The following is a 19,346-nucleotide window of genomic DNA, read 5'->3' as shown; positions in this document are numbered from 1 at the left end:
CGTGTAGGATCTCTGGTGGATGGGGAAATATCATGGTTATTAAATGTGTAACGTTTACATCATGTGTACAAAAGGAACACATTTTCTATAAATTCAATTAACCACTAGTTATTTAAAAAAAAAAAAAAAAACCAATGGTTTTATACCAATATGTTTCTGCAACTTTATGTACAAACTACAAGGCTCTTTAATGTCGTTTGTTTCTTGGGCTCTATGCTAAAACTACATTGGTAATTGGTAATTGCACATTTGGAGTTTCGGTTCCAATGATATAAGGTTGAGGTTTCGATACTTGTTTAAGAAAATGATTGAACATGTCATGTAGTCTTTGAATTCGGTATCTTTTATTAACTTTTTCATCTTTATACTAAAAGAAAATTCTGTATTTCTTGAAAATTGCCATAAAATCGCTTAAAATTTTAATATACCAAAAAAGAAAAAATTACTCATGTATTTTACATTTGGCCAATTGTAAAGTTATAGACACCATTAGAAAATCGTTATTGGCAAAATATGTTATCGCATCATGCCATCTTATAACTCATTCTTACTTAGGTGTCTTTATTTTTGGTTTAATGGCAACTCGAACACAAATATATTTCAAAGTTAATAATGGCAAATTAGAAATACGAATGTAGTAGCTTTATAGGATGCTTTCGCATCGCATTATGGAAAATTGGTTTCTTAAACTAAAAATGACAAAGTACAATGTGAAAACTAGTAAGAATTTTACCAAAACATACATCAAACAATAGTTGAAGGGCCCTTTTTCCTTCCATAGCTCACACACATTTAAGTGTATCCTATTTCTTCTTTTGCGATCTTGGGTCTTGAAGAACACCACCCACCTCACAACAATATTGACAAGTATTAAAAAATGAGCATAAATCACATAGTGAGATGCCTTAATAGGCATAATATTATAAGTATTCATGAACGAACATATACGTATGTTGAAAATAAGATGTCTTAATATACATACGTCGACAATATTTATAAATGAACATATTCATATGTTGAAAAGAAGATGTCTTAATAGGCATATCTCACAATTATTCACTATCACATCATTAGTGGAACCACATAAATTCGTATGGTGGCTATTGTTTCTAGATTGATTGTTCGGTATTCTATTTGCTATCGTTTTCGGTCCAACTTAATTTTTGTTTTGTTGTTAGTTTCTTCAAATTGGGATTTTAAGCATCTAGTATGTAAAAACCAAACAATTTAATGTTAAACTTGAAAATTTAGTCAAAAAATTTCCATTGCTACGAGCAAAGTTCAAAAAATTCAAATTTTGCATTCTTAATCTAAAATACTACAGTATTTGATAACAATTTGGTCTTCCAAGGTTAATTTGATGGAATATATTATTTATTTCGAACAATTTAGGTTACACTCACATTATTATTATTATTATTATTATTATTATTATTATTATTATTATTATTATTATTATTTACTTTTCTCCTTATTTTTTTGAGCAAGTTATTTTACACACTTTTAAGGTTGGATAGACAAAAAATATGTGGTAGACTGGTGATTTTGGTGATATGCATGATTTTGGTGTTTAGTTCTTTCAACTTGGAGTCTTGGAGGCAGACTTGATTCTTTTATTTTCTGCACCTTCATCATTTTTCTTGACTCGTGATTTTACAACTATGCTTTACATAATTTCATTCTTGAAAGAGAAAACTAATGTTTGATTTTTTTTTTTTTGAATAAAATGGTTTTAATATGGGGTAAATATGTTTTAGATCTGATTTTTATTATTTCTAAAATCTTATTTGATGTTTTAAATATTGTTTTCCGTCCTTTTCAAACATGATAAAAAAAAAAGGTATAAAAACTCGGGTATGTCATTTTTCTAAAACATGCACATATCATTTGATTAAATGCAATCTCAAATAGTTAAAGATTTAATCATAAATTCAAACAAAAAGAAAAATCATTAATTTTGATCCAAAAAAAACATATATGTGACTGAGATTGCAAAATTTGAAACTGAAATTGCGATTTTTTTTTTAACTGAATATCTAACTTAAGTATACCATATGATATGATGAAGTTTATAGTCTACCCTAAAAAATATCATATAATCATTATCAAAACGACTAAAAAGGCGTTTGATTTTTTAGACGAAATGATCATAACAAGTGAAATTATTAAAGATAAGCCAGCCTAAACTCCAACTGAAGTGCTTGCACATTCCAGTAGGCCCCGCCTGTTTCTTGCTAATGGTAAACACTAAACACAACCTTCTTCCAGAATCATTCTCCTTGTTCATACTCAGTTCACTCCACGTTATTATTCCCCTAAAAAGTAAAAATCATCAGTTTCTTTTCGCTTTTTCCACTAAACTAAAACTTGTTCAACTTTAAAGAAAGGGGAAGAATTTCTTTTTGTTTCTAGGGTTTAAAAGATTCAATCTTTTCCATATTTTCATTCAAAATGCAGCCACTTTTTCATGTGGTTTTTGTGATTTGATCTTCTATTAAACCCAATTTTCCACCTCGTTTGCAGATATAGATTATAGAATAGAACCCGAATGGGGTTTAATCGTTTCTTGTTCATCTCGATTCTTCTTCTTCTTCACAGTTTCATGGAGTTCACCAAATCCCAGATGCCAGGTTCACCTTTTTCCTTCCATATTATTCTTATTTATGTTATCTATGTATTTTACTTTTCTTGATTTGACTGTTTTCTAGATAAATCCTCTGTTTTCTTGATTCGATGATCACTTTTCTTAAACATCGATTAACATGTTTTTAGGGTTCTTAAACTTTATTCTTTTTGGATGAACATGAATCTTGAATCAAGAAAGATGCATAATTAATCTTGTTTTACTTACGTGTAGCAGGTTTTATAAGTCTAGATTGCGGTGGCGACAAGAACCACACAGACAACCTCGGACTGGAGTGGACTCCCGACGATGAAATCAAATACGGAACAACGACTAAAATCTCCATCGAAAACGAAAACAGACGACAATATCAAACACTCCGATATTTTCCGGCGGATAACCGGAAATACTGCTACTCACTTAACGTGAAAACCAGGACTCGATACCTCATAAGAGCTACATTCTTATATGGTAATTTCGATAACAACAACGTATACCCTAAATTCGACATCTCACTGGGCCCCACTCACTGGTCAACAATCGTCATCTCAGACGCTAACACAATAGAATCTCAAGAACTCATCTTTTTAGCTTCCGATCCTACAATCAGTATCTGTTTATCCAATTCCAAAACAGGTCTTCCTTTCATCTCAACACTCGAGCTTCGACAATTCAATGGCTCCATTTACCTTACGCCATTCGAGAACCAATTTTTTCTAAGTGTTTCTGCTAGAATCAATTTCGGGGCAGAAAATGAAGATCCGGTAAGGTACCCGGATGACCCGTTTGATAGAATTTGGCAATCGGATTTGGTTAAAAAAGCAAATTACCTTGTCGACGTGGCTTCCGGGACCCAAAAAGTTTCCACTAAATTACCGATTGATGTCGGAAAAGACGAATTACCCCCTCAGAAAGTCATGCAGACAGCTGTAGTGGGTCGAAACGGGTCATTAACTTACCGATTGAATTTGGACGGGTTCCCGGGTTTTGGTTGGGCTTACACTTATTTTGCTGAAATTGAAGATTTAAATCAGAATAAAACCCGTAAATTCCGGCTAATTCTTCCCGGAGCTCCGGATATCAGTAAAGCCATTGTCAACATCCAAGAAAATGCTCAGGGGAAATACCGTTTATATGAACCCGGATTTTATAACATTTCACTTCCTTTTGTTTTATCCTTTAGATTCGGGAAGACATCTGATTCTACTGAAGGCCCTCTTCTTAATGCGATTGAAATCAGTAGATATCTGGAAATAGCTGATGCTTCTTTTGATGGTATGTAATATTCTATTTCTACCCTCCTTTTTCTTGTAAACAATATAAGGGTATTATAGTCTTTTTCATGATGTTTCAGGGGGTGTGGTTGCGAGTATAGTATCTGTTTACAAGTCGTTAGAGTGGGCCCAAGAAGGTGGTGATCCGTGCTTACCGGTTCCATGGTCATGGTTGGAGTGTGATTCCGATCCTCAATCCAAGGTTATATCGGTGTAAGTTTTTCAAATTTGAAACTTTATATATCATGTTGATGCTTTGCATTGACTATTCTACCCTTCAATGCAGAAAATTGTCTAATAAGAACATGAGTGGAAGCATCCCTTTGGATTTGACCAAGTTGACCGGCTTAGAAGAACTGTAAGTGTATATTATCATATACATAATTAGTACATAACCAAAATTACTTATTCTTGTTACATTATTATATGTACATAATAATAAATAGTCTAAAATACGTTTTCCTTGCAATAGGTGGCTTGATGGGAATGCGTTGACTGGTCAAATCCCTGATTTTACAGGATGCCCGAATTTAAAAATCATGTAAAATAACTTTTTACTTATTCTCTTGTTAATTGTTATTCTATAATTTGTGATCATATTCATATCTGATAAGACTTTTATCCAGACATCTTGAAAACAATCGGTTGACTGGTCATCTACCTTCCTCTTTAGCAAACTTACCTAATTTAAGTAAACTGTAAGTACTCTATTTTCATTTTGACTTTAAAAATGGAAAAGTCAACGTTTGACTTCAACAAGTCAATCTATGCACTATGCAGGTATGTGCAGAATAACTTGTTATCTGGATCCGTGCCACCTGGTCTTCTGAACAAGAACATAGTCTTAAAGTTGGTTTATTTATTTATTTTTTTCATTTACTTTAAAAATATATACGATTCAGATTCTCATTAATCTTTAAGTTGTTATTTGTGGATTTTGGATTTATCAGCTACACTGGAAACAAAAATCTTCATAAACAAAGTAATGACGGAAGAAATATTGTATACATTATCTTTGGATTACTGGTTGGGGCTGCTGTTTTAATTTTAGGGTTCATAATCTCATGCCTGCTTATTCGCAAAGGGAAGAAAGATCACAAGAAAGGTAGTATTTTTTTTTACTGTAAGTTTTGCAATTTTAGGATTCATAGTCTCATGATAATTTTTTATTTAATTGTCCTTTTTTTTTTGTTTGTTAGAGCCTAAACACATCATGCATGTTTCTTCTATGAACACAACAACAACAACAACTTCAGAAGGTGCCCGATGTTTTACACTATCTGAAATTCGAATTGCAACAAAGGATTTTGAGAAGAAACTTGGATCTGGTGGATTTGGAACTGTATATTATGGTAAGTTGAATGATGGAAAGGAGATTGCAGTCAAGCTTCTTGGAAATAACAACATTCATCAAGGAAAGAAGGAATTTGCAAATGAGGTTAACTTTTTATCAACAAATCTTGTTTCTTTCTTTTTTTTTTAATCAATAGACGTAAATATTTTTGAATTCAATTTATGAAGGTGAGTCTTCTGTCAAGAATACATCATAGAAACTTGGTAAAATTCTATGGGTTTTGCCAAGAAGAAGGGATGGATATTCTTGTTTATGAATTCATGCATAATGGAACTCTCAAAGAACATCTTTATGGTAAGTTCTGAATCTACCTCATCAGATTGCTCTTTTGGTTTTGACTCATTTGTCTTTTTGAGTCTTTTTGGCATTGATTAACAATGGGCTGTGTACAAATTAGGACCTTTAGCAAAAGAACAAAGAATCAGATGGATCAAGCGACTGGAGATTGCTCAAGAATCTGCCAAAGGTTTGTTTTTCTTATTAAGAGGAGATGATATTTCTTGCACTTAACCTTTCTTACTGATATATGATATATCTTGTTTTTGTTTTAGGAATCGAGTACCTTCATACTGGTTGTGTCCCTTCCATTATCCATAGAGACTTGAAAACAAGCAACATTCTTCTTGATCACAACATGAAAGCCAAAGTTTCAGATTTTGGTCTCTCAAAACTTGCAGTTGATGGAACTTCACATGTATCAAGCATAGTTCGAGGCACTCTTGGGTATCTTGATCCTGAGTAAGTCAATGTTCGATTTAATTTCTTATTTCTTGAATAATTTTGTTGATTCTCATCTTCATCTTTACTTGTGATTTGTAGATATTATATCTCGAATCATTTGACAGAAAAAAGCGATATCTACAGTTTTGGAGTTATTCTTCTTGAGCTGGTTTCTGGTAAAGAAGCCATTTCTAACGAAAGCTTTGGTATAAATTGCCGCAACATTGTGCAGTGGGTAAGGCTCTTAAGTGAAAAACAAAAGAAAAAAAAAATGGTTGAATCCATGAGAGGTAATTAGGGTTGGTTTTTTGCAGGCGAAGTTTCATATAGAGAACGGGGACATTCAAGGGATAATTGATCCGTGTTTAGGAGACGATTATGATATCCAATCGATGTGGAAGATAGCAGAGAAAGCGTTGATGTGTGTCCAACCTCACGCAAACACGAGACCTTCAATGTCTGAAGTTATTAAGGAGATTCAAGATGCGATTGCAATAGAGAAGGGTGGAGAGGGAGGTAGTTCTGATGAAATTTCACGGACATCTTTTCATTCTTCGTTGAATATGGGATTACTTGATCATGGTGGCGATCCTTACTTGTCGTTTCATGAGTCTGTTGCACTCCCTTCTGCTCGATAGGTAGATCTAGTTGTTGATAGGTTAGTTGAAATTTGAAAAGGTAATTCGATTTTGGGTTTTAGGGTATTCTTTAGAACGTTGATTTGGGTTTGGATGTTGTCGATTTGTTGAGGTTTCACCTTCACTGTTGAGGGGAGTTTTGTTTGTAAATGATGTATGCTTCAATTGGTCATGAATCGGTGGTGTTGATGGTAGGTAAAAGAGAGAAGAAAGATTGAGCCTGCCAACACAACCCAATGGAAAAGTTGGCTGCATACCTTTGCCGATGTACAGTGCTGCTGAACCATACCTTCACATGGGGCGGTGTATGCTGCTGGCACTAAGTACAAAATTGGATAGAATTGGATACCAGGAGTATCTCATCTTATGGCTAGTAAAAGAAAAAACATCATAAATGGTCCTTGTGGTTATTCAAAATCTGAAGTTTAGTTCTCGTGGTTTAAAAACGTCATAGATGGTCCCTGTGCTTCCAAAACTTTTGACGATTGGTCATTTTTGCTAACTCCGTTAGCTTTGGCCGTTAACTATTATTTTATTATTATATTTGAGGGCATTTTCGTCATTTACTTTATTTTATTTAAAAAAATATATGTATTATCTCTCTCTCTCTCTCTTCATAAAGATCCCCCAAATCTCAAATCTATACCCACCTTGTAACTTGATTAAAAATGGTTTTGCAAAACCTAAAAAAATCTAGAAATCTGTATCTAGATCTAATTCAATCACACCCAAATTCAGCATCAACATTTTCTTATACATCATCATCGTATTCTTCTTCTACTTTGTATCTATATCCAACTATTGATATGAAAGATATACACGGTGAGTCCAAATATTGAGGATAACAGTGGGTGCCGATTGACACATATACAAGCTTGATGAACCCAAAATCAAGAAAGCTTGAACTCGGTGAACCCTAAATTTGAAAGGTTCGGACTCGATGGACAAATCAAGAAATGGAGGTGCCGATTGACACATATACAAGCTGTGTTTTTTCTTCCTCCCAGTACCGAGACAGAAGTTGGGTTTTTCTTCACCCTAACTTCTAAGATGAAGAATGGTGTCGGGAGTTATACAGTCTACATGTTGTCGCCCCAAATTCAGTATACGATCTACGCGTTCATCTTGGGTCAATGCGTAGAAACAATTTCATCTTAATTTCTATGATTTCTACAAATTTCGGTGCTCTCTTATGGTGACGACATATCTGAATAAAGAATCAACACCTTCCAGGCCACCTTGACTCCCTCTGTTTCTCTCTGTCACACCACTACCTCACACCACTACCTATCGAAGTCGGATCTAGAAAGAGAATATATTATCGATTTACCTGAAATGAAAAATTTAAGAACGGTTTGATTTCAGAAGATGAAAGTGATACACATCGATCTGGGCTTAGAAAGAAATGGGGGAGGTGACATCGAATGAGAAAAAGAGGATGATGGGGGTAGCATGGGGTGGTATTTAATCCCTTTCTTCTTCACTAGATTTCATATGATGCATTTGCAATTGTTGGATTTTATGTGTCTATTTTAAGATGCATATGTAAGTATGAGTTTTTTAATTTCCAAGAAGACAAAATGAGAGAGAGAGAGAGAGAGAGAGAGAGAGAGAGAGAGAGAGAGAGAGAGAGAGAGAGAGAGAGAGAGAGAGAGAGAGACCTTTTACATATTAAATAATTATTTTTATTTAAAAAAAAATAATAGAAAACATCATAAATGGTCCCTGTGGTAATGAAATGAAAAAAAATACATTTCGGTTAACGGACAAAACTTAACGGAGTTAGCAATAATGACCAATCGTCAAAAGTTTTGGAAGCACAGAGACCATCTATGACGTTTATAAACCACGGGGACTAAACTTCAGATTTTGGGTAACCACATGGACCATTTATGATGTTTTTTCCTAGTAAAATAACGATAAAATAGTCATTTGCTTATATAACACAACTAAAAAACACAACTTTTATTTATATAAAATTTTATTTACAGACGAAAAATATCTCTATATCGAAATGCATATAGTTAAATATTTACAATATTGTATATTCAAAGTTATTTATTTTCCGGACAAAATCATTTTTTAAGGTAAGTAACTACCATTTTTATACATATTTTGGATTTGTTTGGAGCAAGGTAACTTATTATAATTTAACGTTTGGTAATATTATAAAAATTTATATTTATATTTGTATCTATATCTACTTATACTATCTAATAAAATAATAGCTTTTAATGCCACTATCATCATCATTTGTGTAATTGTGTCCTTAGTTTTTTATTTTACCGCTTAAATCCTTTGCTTTTTTTAATCACAAAGCATCCATAAAAGCAACAATAAACAGCAAATTAGCAAGGTAGTCGGCAAAAGCAAATCTTCTGATCATATTAACTCGACAAAATTACATAAATGTTCCTTGTGGTTGACAGGACATATCAATTGTAGTCTTTATAACGAATTGTTTGCAGATGGTCCTTGTTGATTCAAAATATTAGAAATATGGTCATTTTGAATAATGGTGTTAAACTTTTCGTCCTTTGTAAAATGATACATTTATCTTTTCTGTCATAGGGACCGTTTATGTAATTTGTTCAAATCATAGGGACCATTTATGTAATTTTATCTATTATTTATTATCTTTATATTTTATATATTTATATTTTTTATGAATTAATTTTTTTTGACATTTTTTTGAATATAATGTTAAATTTTTTATTTTTTTCTGCTTATATTTTTTTGACTTTTTTGTTCAAATATATTTCTTAAATTTTTTGACGTTTTATCCGAATACATGTATTACTGTTTTTTCTTTTTATGTTTTGTTTGAATAAACTTTTTTGATGTCTTGTTCGAATACATTTTTAACATTTTTAATATATTTTTTTACGTTTTGTTTTTTATAGGGAAATTAGTAATATAAACATTATTGTAATGTAATATTTTTTAAAAATAACCACTTTTTAAAAAAAAATAAAAATAAATACTTAGTCTGGAATTCATACATTCGAGGTCATGTTATTAAATGGGTTAGATCTGACCCAATATCATGGCCCCTTGTCAAAAACCCTCATTCCGTATTATGTTTTAATTTTTCTGTTCTGGGCTACTTTAAGTTCGAAAAATGTCTTTTACCCATGAAAAGCTCCAACATTTGTTGGTATGTGTTAATTTTTTGTATGATTATATGTTCAAAATAACATTGAAGTTTTTTATATGATTATATGTGATTAATTAGAAATAATTTGTTTTTATTCGGTTTCGAAGGTTAATTTTGATTAATTAGAATTATTTTTTATAGTAGTATGGATTGAAAATAATTCGTTTTGCTTCAAATTTTTATAATTATATGTGATTAATTCCAATTAATCATAGTTAACCATCGAAATCGAAGCAAAAACGAATTATTTTTAAATAATCATATATAATCATACAAGAAACACTACAACTTTATTTTGAACATATAATCACGTATAATCATACAAACAATTGACACATGTCCATAAATGTTGGAGCTCTTCACCGGTAAAAGACATTTTGCAAAGTTGGAGTAGTCTGGAACGGAGATGTAACACCCCAAAAATCTAAACCAATTTAAACTTCTAAAAACATTTCAACCATTAAAAATCATTGCAACTTGGTTTTCAAAATGTATAATATCAGAGTTTTCCCGGAAACATAGAAAAAAAATGAGGAGCTGTACGATCACGCATTCGCCTTGCCGCGATCTGCTGATGTACCTGAAACAATAAACTGAAACTGTAAGCCCGAGAGCTTAGTGAGTTCCCCCAAAATACCGATACACATACAATCCACATAAACATATAATAACAAACTGAAACTGCATGCAATGGGTCCACAACTTTACAAGCTGGATTACCCCCTAGGCCCTCAGTATGAGTCTGGAATGCCTACCGGGCCCTCAGATCGTATCTGGAATACCTACCGGGCCCTCAGATCGTATCTGGAATACCATCGAGCCCTCAGTACGAGTCTTGAATACCATCGGGCCCTCAGCTCGTATCTGGAATGCTTCCGAGTCCTCAGTGTGAGTCTGGAATGCCTAACGGGGCCTCATCTCATATCTGGAATACTCCAGGGTTTGTTGGCTACCGCACGAAGCAATACAACCCCAACCCATCCCACCCATCATATCAACATATAACATAACTATCAAGCATGCAATCATCATATAACATCATAGGCAGTCCTACAGATCTACCTAACTGGCATAACCACTAGCATGCAAAACTAACTCGTACTCAACATAACTACTGCTAGGATAACACATCCAATGGGCCGGCCTTGGTGCCTTAGACCCCTTAGTATACTGAGGATAACTCACCTAGCAACCGTCGTCCGAAACTAGAAAGCTCAACTCCCGAATCACCAACACGAACTCTACCACCTATAGTTACCATAAAACCCTTTTATGAATCTCCAAATTACCAGAATACCCTCAGAGGTCAATTGGTCAACTCTTGGTCAAAGTCAAAGTCCACAGTCAAATTCAATAGTCCATGTTGACTTAAATTGTCGAGTGTAGTTCACCGACTCGTCGAGTCCTTCCTGAATTCGAGAAGTCGTGAAATTCGAGATTGGCTCGTCGAGTTCCCTTTAAACTCGCCGAGTTCATACTTGTCCAAGAATTAGGAGAAACCCTAGCCTACTAGCCGAGTCTTCGAACGACTCGTCAAGTTCAAGGCAATCATCAATGGACTCGCCGAGTTTGTTCATCAACTCGATGAGTTCATGACCATCTTCATATGACTCGCCTAGTTGGCTATGCAACTCGCTGAGTCCTTGCAGACCTTCTTCCATGCAGACACTTTTTAAGCCATGCCAAGGTTTCAGATTACAGATCCAAGCTTCCAAGGCCTGTTTCTCACGTAAAGTTGCAAACTTTACACGCATGTAAGGCCCTAAAAGCTCTAAATGACCAATCTAAGCTTCTAATGGAACTTTACACCTTAGGAGAGTCTCATCCTTGCAAGAGCTGGAAACTTTAAGGACTTAGGACCCAAAAGAGGTTCAGATCTGAAGTTTCAACTTCAGATCTAGCTCCCATACCAAAATCCCTTTATGAATAACTAAAGGAAGCCCTAGTTTTTGTTGGATTAGTATCTAAGTCCATAACTATTTTGGTATGTACTTGACCCGATGGTGCATGGTCCTTTTGGGTTGCTTTCACCAAAGCAACTTGATTGGAGAAATAAATAGAAAGAGAGAGGTTATTATGATTTATTAATATGTTATAAGAATAATATATTAAAGGAGAAATCATATTTGTTTAATTAATATTGGTCAATAATTAATTAAGAATTAATTTTGTGGTCAAATGTAATTAATTAAACTAGAGGGACTGAATTGTAATTATGTGATAGTTACAAAATAAGGTAAGGATTATCTTAAGGATAGGTTGGACGAATTTGAGGTGATAAGGGCCTTAGAATTCGACCATGATAAGGATTCAAGGCTTATCTTATGGGTTGCTTGGTAAGCAAGCAACTAGATAAGGATAAGGACTGAAACCCTATCTCTGCACCTATATAAACCCCCTTTGGCTCATGATTTCGTCCAGACCTTCCTAAGGCATCTTAGGGACGAATTCTTATACCTCTCCTCTCTCTTTATACCTTCTCCATTTTCTCTTGGTGTTTGTAAGTCATTAGAGGAGTGACACTTGTGACTCTAAGCCTTCCAAAGTCAATACAAGGAGATTTGGGATTGTTATTGCAACATAACAATCAAGGTAATATCTTAAACCTAATTATATGTTAATATGATTACTTGTATGCTAGAATTAGGGTTTATAGTCTTGGATAACTTGCATGTACAATAGAGAAACATAGATCCAAGCATTAGGGTTTGTATGAGCACATAGGATGTTCTTAGGATCTAGGAGTTTTCATAGATTTAAAACCTAAATTTCTTTTTCGTTTTTCATGGTGGAAATTAGTGAATCGTCATTCACTTACCTTCAAATGTTCTGCAATTTGGGTTACGGCATCCCTCTCCCGAGTTGTAGAATATTGTGTTGGGTCCTAGCCTTAGTATCTCATTTGGGTGATTTACTAAGGACTCAATCAATCAACTAACTTGAATTCGTTTTCTCCCGTTTCGTAGATGTCAAAGTTCGACAACTATGGTCTTCCCAAATCCCGTGGAACAAGCATTCCACATGAAGATGATATTCCACGATTCGATCAAGGAACAAGAGATCATACTTCACTTCCTCCTCCTCCTCAAATTATTCTCCCTAACCCACAAGTTCAAAGGCTTGAAAAGTTCAAGATCACTCAATCCCTTTTGGCAAGTAAACATAAAGAAGGAAAGTCGGTGTGTGTACACGTCCTAGGGATGAAGTCACACATTGATAGGTTAAGAATGTTGGGATCCGTTGTCTGTGAGGAAATGGCCGGCTGTTGATTGGGTTCTTCAGTCACTTCCTAGCTCATATAGTGAGTTCGTAAGAGAGTACTATATGATGAACCGCGACGTGACCCTTATAGATCTCACCTATATGCTTGTTGCTGCTGAATCAGCAATGGTTTGGCGCAATAGAAAAGCAAAGTTGATTGGTGAATCTGCCTTCAAGACCTCTATGGATAAAGAGAATGGCAACGAAAGACATGCTATGATCGAAAAGTTTGATCATAAGAGAAAGACAATGTTTGAAGTAGTTCCATGTTCTGTTCCAAAAGAGTCAATTTGATTTTATTGCCAAGAGAAGGGGCATTGGAGACGAAGTTGCCCTATTTACCTAAGAGATCTAAGAGATGGGAGAGTCAAAACGTATGGCTCTGCTTTAAGTAAAATCCATTGACTAACTCTTTTAAGCTTCTATTCTAGATTCTTAATACATAATGTGATGAGATTACAATTGATGTTTTGTAGGATCGAAGAAAAGAGAGGAAGCTTAAGGGAAGAAGTGAGCAAAATCTAACCGTGAAGGAATGGATTTCGATCGCATTTCTCGAAGATTAGATTCTTGAGCTACTACTTAGAGTTAGAATTAGATTGCTAAGAAAGATTTATTAGCATAGTTTTTCAATGAATTGCATTGTAAGGACAAATTTTTCCGCAATAAAATAAATTTTGATTTTATTTTATTTATTTATCCTTGCAATGGCGTATATGAAAAATTGATGTTTGAATGTTTCTATAATGGATTTGGTTCTTATTATGTTATGGAAAGTCGAGAGTTTACCGAATAGGGAGAGTTTCTCATCGCCCAAATTTCAATTGGACAGAAATTTGGAATCACGCAACTTGGTTGCATGATGAATGAGAAGTTTCATATTTGGAAATTAGAATAATTCGTTGACAAAGTGAAGGACTATGAGATCGAGCACACAAAGTTGTGTGTTGATCAAGTCCACCATAAGAGTAACAAAGATATTCGTCATGATTTACTAAAGGTTTAGTAACTGTGATTATACTTATAAGATTAAGTGTAATTGTGAATTGATGAAAAAGGTTTAAATCAATAGTAAAACAAATAAGAAGAATCAAGTAGGCAGAAAGATAATAGGTTCTCCATTCTAAGAAGAAGGGAGAGTACCTTTTATGCTTTATGATAGGTCTTAATGATAAAGAACCATATCTCAATTGATCCTCTAAGTGAGTCTTAGTACAATTGTATGTTTAAGAAGAGGAATCAAGAATTGAAGAAGTGGTTAAATCAAAAGATCAATCGTACTTCGTTCCAAAAACAAATCTTAAAATTAAGATTGTGGCTATAAGTGACAAGAATAAAGAAGGTTTATAACATTCATTAAATGTGGAAAGTTGTGATGTCTTGAATAAGACAAAGACCAACTAGGACCAATTTATGAAGTGTTTTGATAAAAGCTACACTAACTCTTGAATATCTGTTTGTCAAGAAATGGTTATTGACAAGAGAGTCTTATATGTCAAGGAGTCAGTGGGAGTCTTAATAGTCTTGAAAGGTTTCAGGAACAAATCAAATGAACCTTATCGATCATCACTAGCACACGAGTTGAGGTTTACAACCTATCGTGATGACATTATTTTGTTTCCGTGCCAATCCAATCGAGTTAATTATGCATGTGAGTTCTATGAGTTCTCATTTTGAACGCATAAAAGGCAAAGCACCTTAATCAATGAAAGGTACATTGATAGGAAAGGGTGATCTGCTTAACTACTTGGAAGACATGGTGGGCAGCTGTGCTACCATAAGGCAAGAAATTAAGATTAAGAAAGTTCGGTCCATTTGAGTTTGAATTTGTCGTAAACTTTGGTTTTAACAAATTCACATGGATAGGAACATATACACCATTTAAATCTAAGTGTCATAAGATTTCCTCCTTCGTGAAAATGATTGTGAGGAAATGCTTTCACTAAGAAAGATTTTAAGAAGATAGTGATCGTAAAATTGCATTCTCGAATTCGATTATGGTTACGGTATCCCTTTCCATAATTTCAATTGTGAGGTTTGGCAATTGTTTACACACACATATGAACTATCTAAGGCAAAGGTGTATAAGTTCAAGAAGCCTAGATAAAAGATTATCAAAGCACTAAGTATTAGGAACATGAACTTAAGAAATTCAATAAGCATTGTTTTTCTGAAAGTTAAGATGTTTATGAATACATGTCGAAGCTAGTGGGAGCATAAGTGTTATGCTTATAATAATCATCATGATAGTGGGAGAATAAAAGTTATGATTGTATGATTATTAAGGCACGTATTGCAAGTTGGCAATATTAATTATAGAAAACAAGAGTCATTCTTTGCAAAGTTGTAAGGAAGGAATAGTTGTTTTGCTATAATTAAGGGAAAGAATATTATGCTTCATTCAAATCTAAAGGTTTAGGTTGAGAAATGTTAATAAATTTAGTCAAGGGTACATAGTGTGCTCTTAAAATTTCGATTATGATTACGACATTCCTTTTCACAATTCGAATTTTGAGAACATAGCAAATAAAACATTTTGTGTCATGTCCCATACGCTTCGGGTATAGGATCGATTGCAAATGCTTTAATGTTTGACCATTCTAAAATTTTCCAAATGTCTAGCGCATTTAGAGGGAAAAAGGACTAGAATCGGTTTTGACTAAAATAATTAAACAACTATCAAAGGACAATCCAAAGTTCGACGAGGATTGGTTGCTTGTGAGTAGTTGGAAGCATGGTATTGGATGGACAATATCGAAATTATTATGAACAGAAAAGATTCTATTAAGAATGAGTTGTCATATGGAAAATATGGAAACGTGTCCATATGGGGAATTGAATATTGAAAATCTATGTCTAGATTAGAAACCTTTATGCAAAAGGATGTTCAAAGGAGTGTACTTTGAGTGAGAGACATCATATCTAAGGAATTGTCTTGTAACAATCTTCGATAGAGGACTTTGTAATATCATTGGCAATAGTCTTTGTGACTTTGGTGCAGTGAAATCACAAAAGGATCATTGCATAAAATGTTAGAATCTAGCATATTCTACAAGTAGCAAGAATTTGATATTCTTTCACTTATGAAAAGGATTTGGAGTTGTGAAATGAGAATGATTGGAAACGTGTTCAATGTGATCTATTTCACAAAGTAAGAACCATAGGTAAACATTGTGTGCATGCTAGGAGCATGGGACAAGTGTTGTAATTCAAGTAAGAAGTTGATTACCCGAAACGACAAATAATGAGTAATCAATATGGTGATAAATAAAAGGTGTTTTATTTATACTCAAAGGTTTGAGGCCATATGGGATTAGTATTATTCTTGTGTTTCACATTTGCATGTTTTGACTTCCAGAATAATTGAGTTTATTAAGAATAATCGAATTATTCGAACAGGCCACAGTCGTTCATATGTTGGAAGTAGATATGAATGAAGACTTTCGTGAATTGGTGTGTGGATTGTCTAAAGAGCATTAGACATAAGCAAATGTTTGCTGCAACGTTCATGAGTGCTTATGAATGTGATTTGAGCATTGGATTAAACCCACGCTCACTTGGATCACTCCATGAATTGTATCACGAGTAATTGGTGAGACGATAACATCTTATATTCTTGAAACCGAGATGTGTGAGTTGTATCTTGCAAATCGGTTGCACATTGATAATATGTAAACGCACTAGTAACTTGGTGTTATAAAACATATTGTTGTGTGTAATTCGGTAAGTGAGTGCAAGCAAGCATTGTATCAAAGTTTATCCGTTCCTTTTATCCAAAGAAGGATAAAAGCGATATCTTTGGGCCCCTCGATGATTTAGTGATGACAAACATAAATGCTTGGCCGGGCTAGGGCTAATTTGATTTGTTCAATTAGTCAGTTGTCATAAATCGGGAATCGAGATATAGTACAAAGAGAATGATTTGAAATCATATCTCATACGATATCTAGAATGGAGGAATATATGATCCCTTATCTAAGGACACGCGTATCTGATAGGATCAGAGTTCACAGCGGCTTTGGAAAGCTACGATTGCAGATCAGGATCTGAAGTCATACGCAGAATAGTTATTAGACTTATCCAAGTGGGAGACTGTTGGATTAGTGTCTAAGTCCATAACTATTTTGGTATGTACTTGACCCGATGGTGCATGGTGTGACATCCCCAATTTCATGGCCAGAAAAGACCGATTTGTTTATGCTTTGTTTTTAAAATCAGAGTAATCGTTTAAAGAAAATTGTTGCGAAATTTGTCCCCAAAATAAAAAAATATGATAAGAATTTATCAAATCATTTTTTAAAGAAAAGTATTTTCATTATATAACAAAATCTCGGGATGTCATGTTCCGATACAGACACATAAGCATAAACAGAACTTACATTTATTTACACTAATGATTTACATCTCCTTTATTCTCTCAGTGAATTATGTCTTCGTATTGATACCTGTGATACAAAGAAAACTGAGTGGGTCAGGCTTGGGAGCCTGGTGAGCATATAGGGTTTTCAACCCACAATAATACATTTGTTAAATTCAATTATCAACAATCAACCCAAATACCCATCCCCATTATATTCTTTATGTATTAAGGTTTTACCCTAAGAATCGATTATACTTTCTTCATTCATTCCTAAGGGTTTACCTAAGGAACTGGCACACAGTCCATTTGCTACCACGGTTTATACAACAGGCACTACGTCGCATAGTCACCAGGGTTCATACAATTGGCACTACGTCTCATAGTCATCAGGGTTTACACAATAGGCACTACGTCTCATAGTCACCTGGGTTTACACAAAAGGCACGAAGTCACATCGTCACCAAGGTTTATCAAATAGGCACGAAGTCGCATCGTCACCAAGTCTTACTCAATAGGCACGAAGTCGCATCGTCACCAAGGCTTACTCAATAGGCACGAAGTCGCATCGTCACCAACTATTCCATCTACCCATATTCTACCCAACATTTTTGTAGATATAAATACAAACACAATTTAAATCATTTAACACCCGTATAAAAACATCAATTCCAAATCCATCTCAAATAGATAATTAATATATAACACATAGCACGTATTTCATAGCTAATACTTTATATTTATGTATTAAAAGAAAGTAACTATGCACTCACGCATATAAACAACAATATATATAAACATACACATAACACGTATTTTATAAAATACTTCATATTTATGTGTAAGATGAAAGTGACTATACACTCACTTGATCAGAAGATGATCGGGCAGCACTACGGCTTGCAGAAGTAGTGTTTCTCCGTAGATCTGAAAGATCTTCACAAAAACCGGCTCCTCGCGGGCAGCGCTTCGGCTCGGGAATAACGCTCTTCGGGATCCTCGAGGCTTCGGATCTTGCTTCGGGGCTCGGAAATATTACCGGGGCTTCGGGGTATAAACGGCATGCAAAACGAGGCAAAAACTAAAGAGAAGGAAGAGTTTGAACAAGAGAAAATGGCTGATTTCGAGTTCTATTTATAGGCTGAGGGTCTGGAATTACGCGGGGCGTAATCTCAAATTACACAGGGCGTACTCAGTACGCGGGGCGTACTCGAGTTACGCAGGGTGTACTTTGACATCATTGTGTGCGTCGACTGGTGGCACTCGAGTATTGGTCAGACAAGTTGCACCCCTTTGAGTACGCTGGGCGTACTCAAATTACACTGGGCGTAATTTGACTTGTCGAACTTCTAAATTGCGTAACTTTCGCATACGAGCTCCGTTTTCGACATTCTTTATATCCACGCGTAGGTGAGACTATGCTCTACAACTTTCGTTTAGACTCTGTTGGCTAATTTTGACTTTATTTTTATTATATTATTTTTAGTAGGCCGGGGCTAGAAAACTCCGTTATAAATTCATAGTTTCTTCATCCGACGTCTGTTTTCGCCTATCTTTTTATCGTTTCACTACAATTGAAGAGATCTTCGATTCTCATTTAGATTGTTTTGGCTAAAAACCGCTCGATCTCAAATCGAGTATTCGGGTTGCATACTGCTAAGCTGAAACTTAGAAAAATCATAACTTCCTCATACGAAGTCAGATTTGGACGTTCTTTTTATGCACGCTCACGGTTTAACGAACTCTACAACTTTCATTTAGATCACTAAGGCTAAATATCGCTCTAACATAAATTCACTTTTTACGTCATTCAGCGTCGTGCCGGTTTTGTCGCGAAACTTCGACAAGTCATAACTTCTTCGTTATATTTCGGATTTCGACGTTCTTTATATGTACGGAATCCTTGTAACATATACTATAACCTAGTTAAGATTATTCATTCTAAATAATCTTCTATCAGAA

General features: G+C 34.5%; 1 protein-coding gene across 4 annotated transcripts; it reads left to right on the top strand.

Annotated features, from left to right (window-relative positions):
* Nucleotides 1–2,126: 2,126 nt before the first annotated feature.
* LOC145088238 (putative LRR receptor-like serine/threonine-protein kinase At1g67720) lies at nt 2,127–7,171 on the top strand. Of its 4 annotated transcripts, none has more exons than XM_079026497.1 (15): nt 2,127–2,240; nt 2,524–2,630; nt 2,861–3,898; nt 3,978–4,110; nt 4,184–4,255; nt 4,370–4,438; nt 4,524–4,595; nt 4,678–4,746; nt 4,848–5,002; nt 5,097–5,335; nt 5,419–5,545; nt 5,649–5,717; nt 5,803–5,989; nt 6,071–6,206; nt 6,286–7,171. In XM_079026497.1, exons 2-15 carry the CDS (start codon nt 2,549–2,551, stop codon nt 6,607–6,609), a joined length of 2,772 nt encoding a protein of 923 aa, XP_078882623.1. In that variant the 5' UTR covers nt 2,127–2,240; nt 2,524–2,548; the 3' UTR covers nt 6,610–7,171. The 4 variants fall into 4 exon arrangements, with proteins under 4 accessions (XP_078882623.1, XP_078882621.1, XP_078882624.1 ...); XM_079026495.1 differs by having other exon boundaries at nt 2,858–3,898; XM_079026498.1 differs by lacking the exon at nt 2,127–2,240 and adding an exon at nt 2,247–2,322.
* The last annotated feature ends 12,175 nt before the right edge of the window (nt 7,172–19,346 follow it).

The sequence above is a fragment of the Lactuca serriola genome, chromosome 2, assembly GCF_051521515.1.
Source record: "Lactuca serriola cultivar US96UC23 chromosome 2, Lser_US96UC23_V15, whole genome shotgun sequence".
Lineage (NCBI taxonomy): Eukaryota > Viridiplantae > Streptophyta > Magnoliopsida > Asterales > Asteraceae > Lactuca > Lactuca serriola.
Note: the sequence above shows the minus strand (reverse complement) of the source record. Positions and strands in the feature narration are given on the sequence as shown.

Coding starts and splice junctions, on each gene's coding strand:
- LOC145088238 (XM_079026495.1), top strand. CDS start 2,549: ATGGGGTTTAATCGTTTCTTGTTCATCTCGATTCTTCTTCTTCTTCAC. Junction 3,899..3,977: donor AGCTGATGCTTCTTTTGATG/GTATGTAATATT, acceptor ATGATGTTTCAG/GGGGTGTGGTTGCGAGTATA. Junction 5,718..5,802: donor TGCTCAAGAATCTGCCAAAG/GTTTGTTTTTCT, acceptor TTTTTGTTTTAG/GAATCGAGTACCTTCATACT.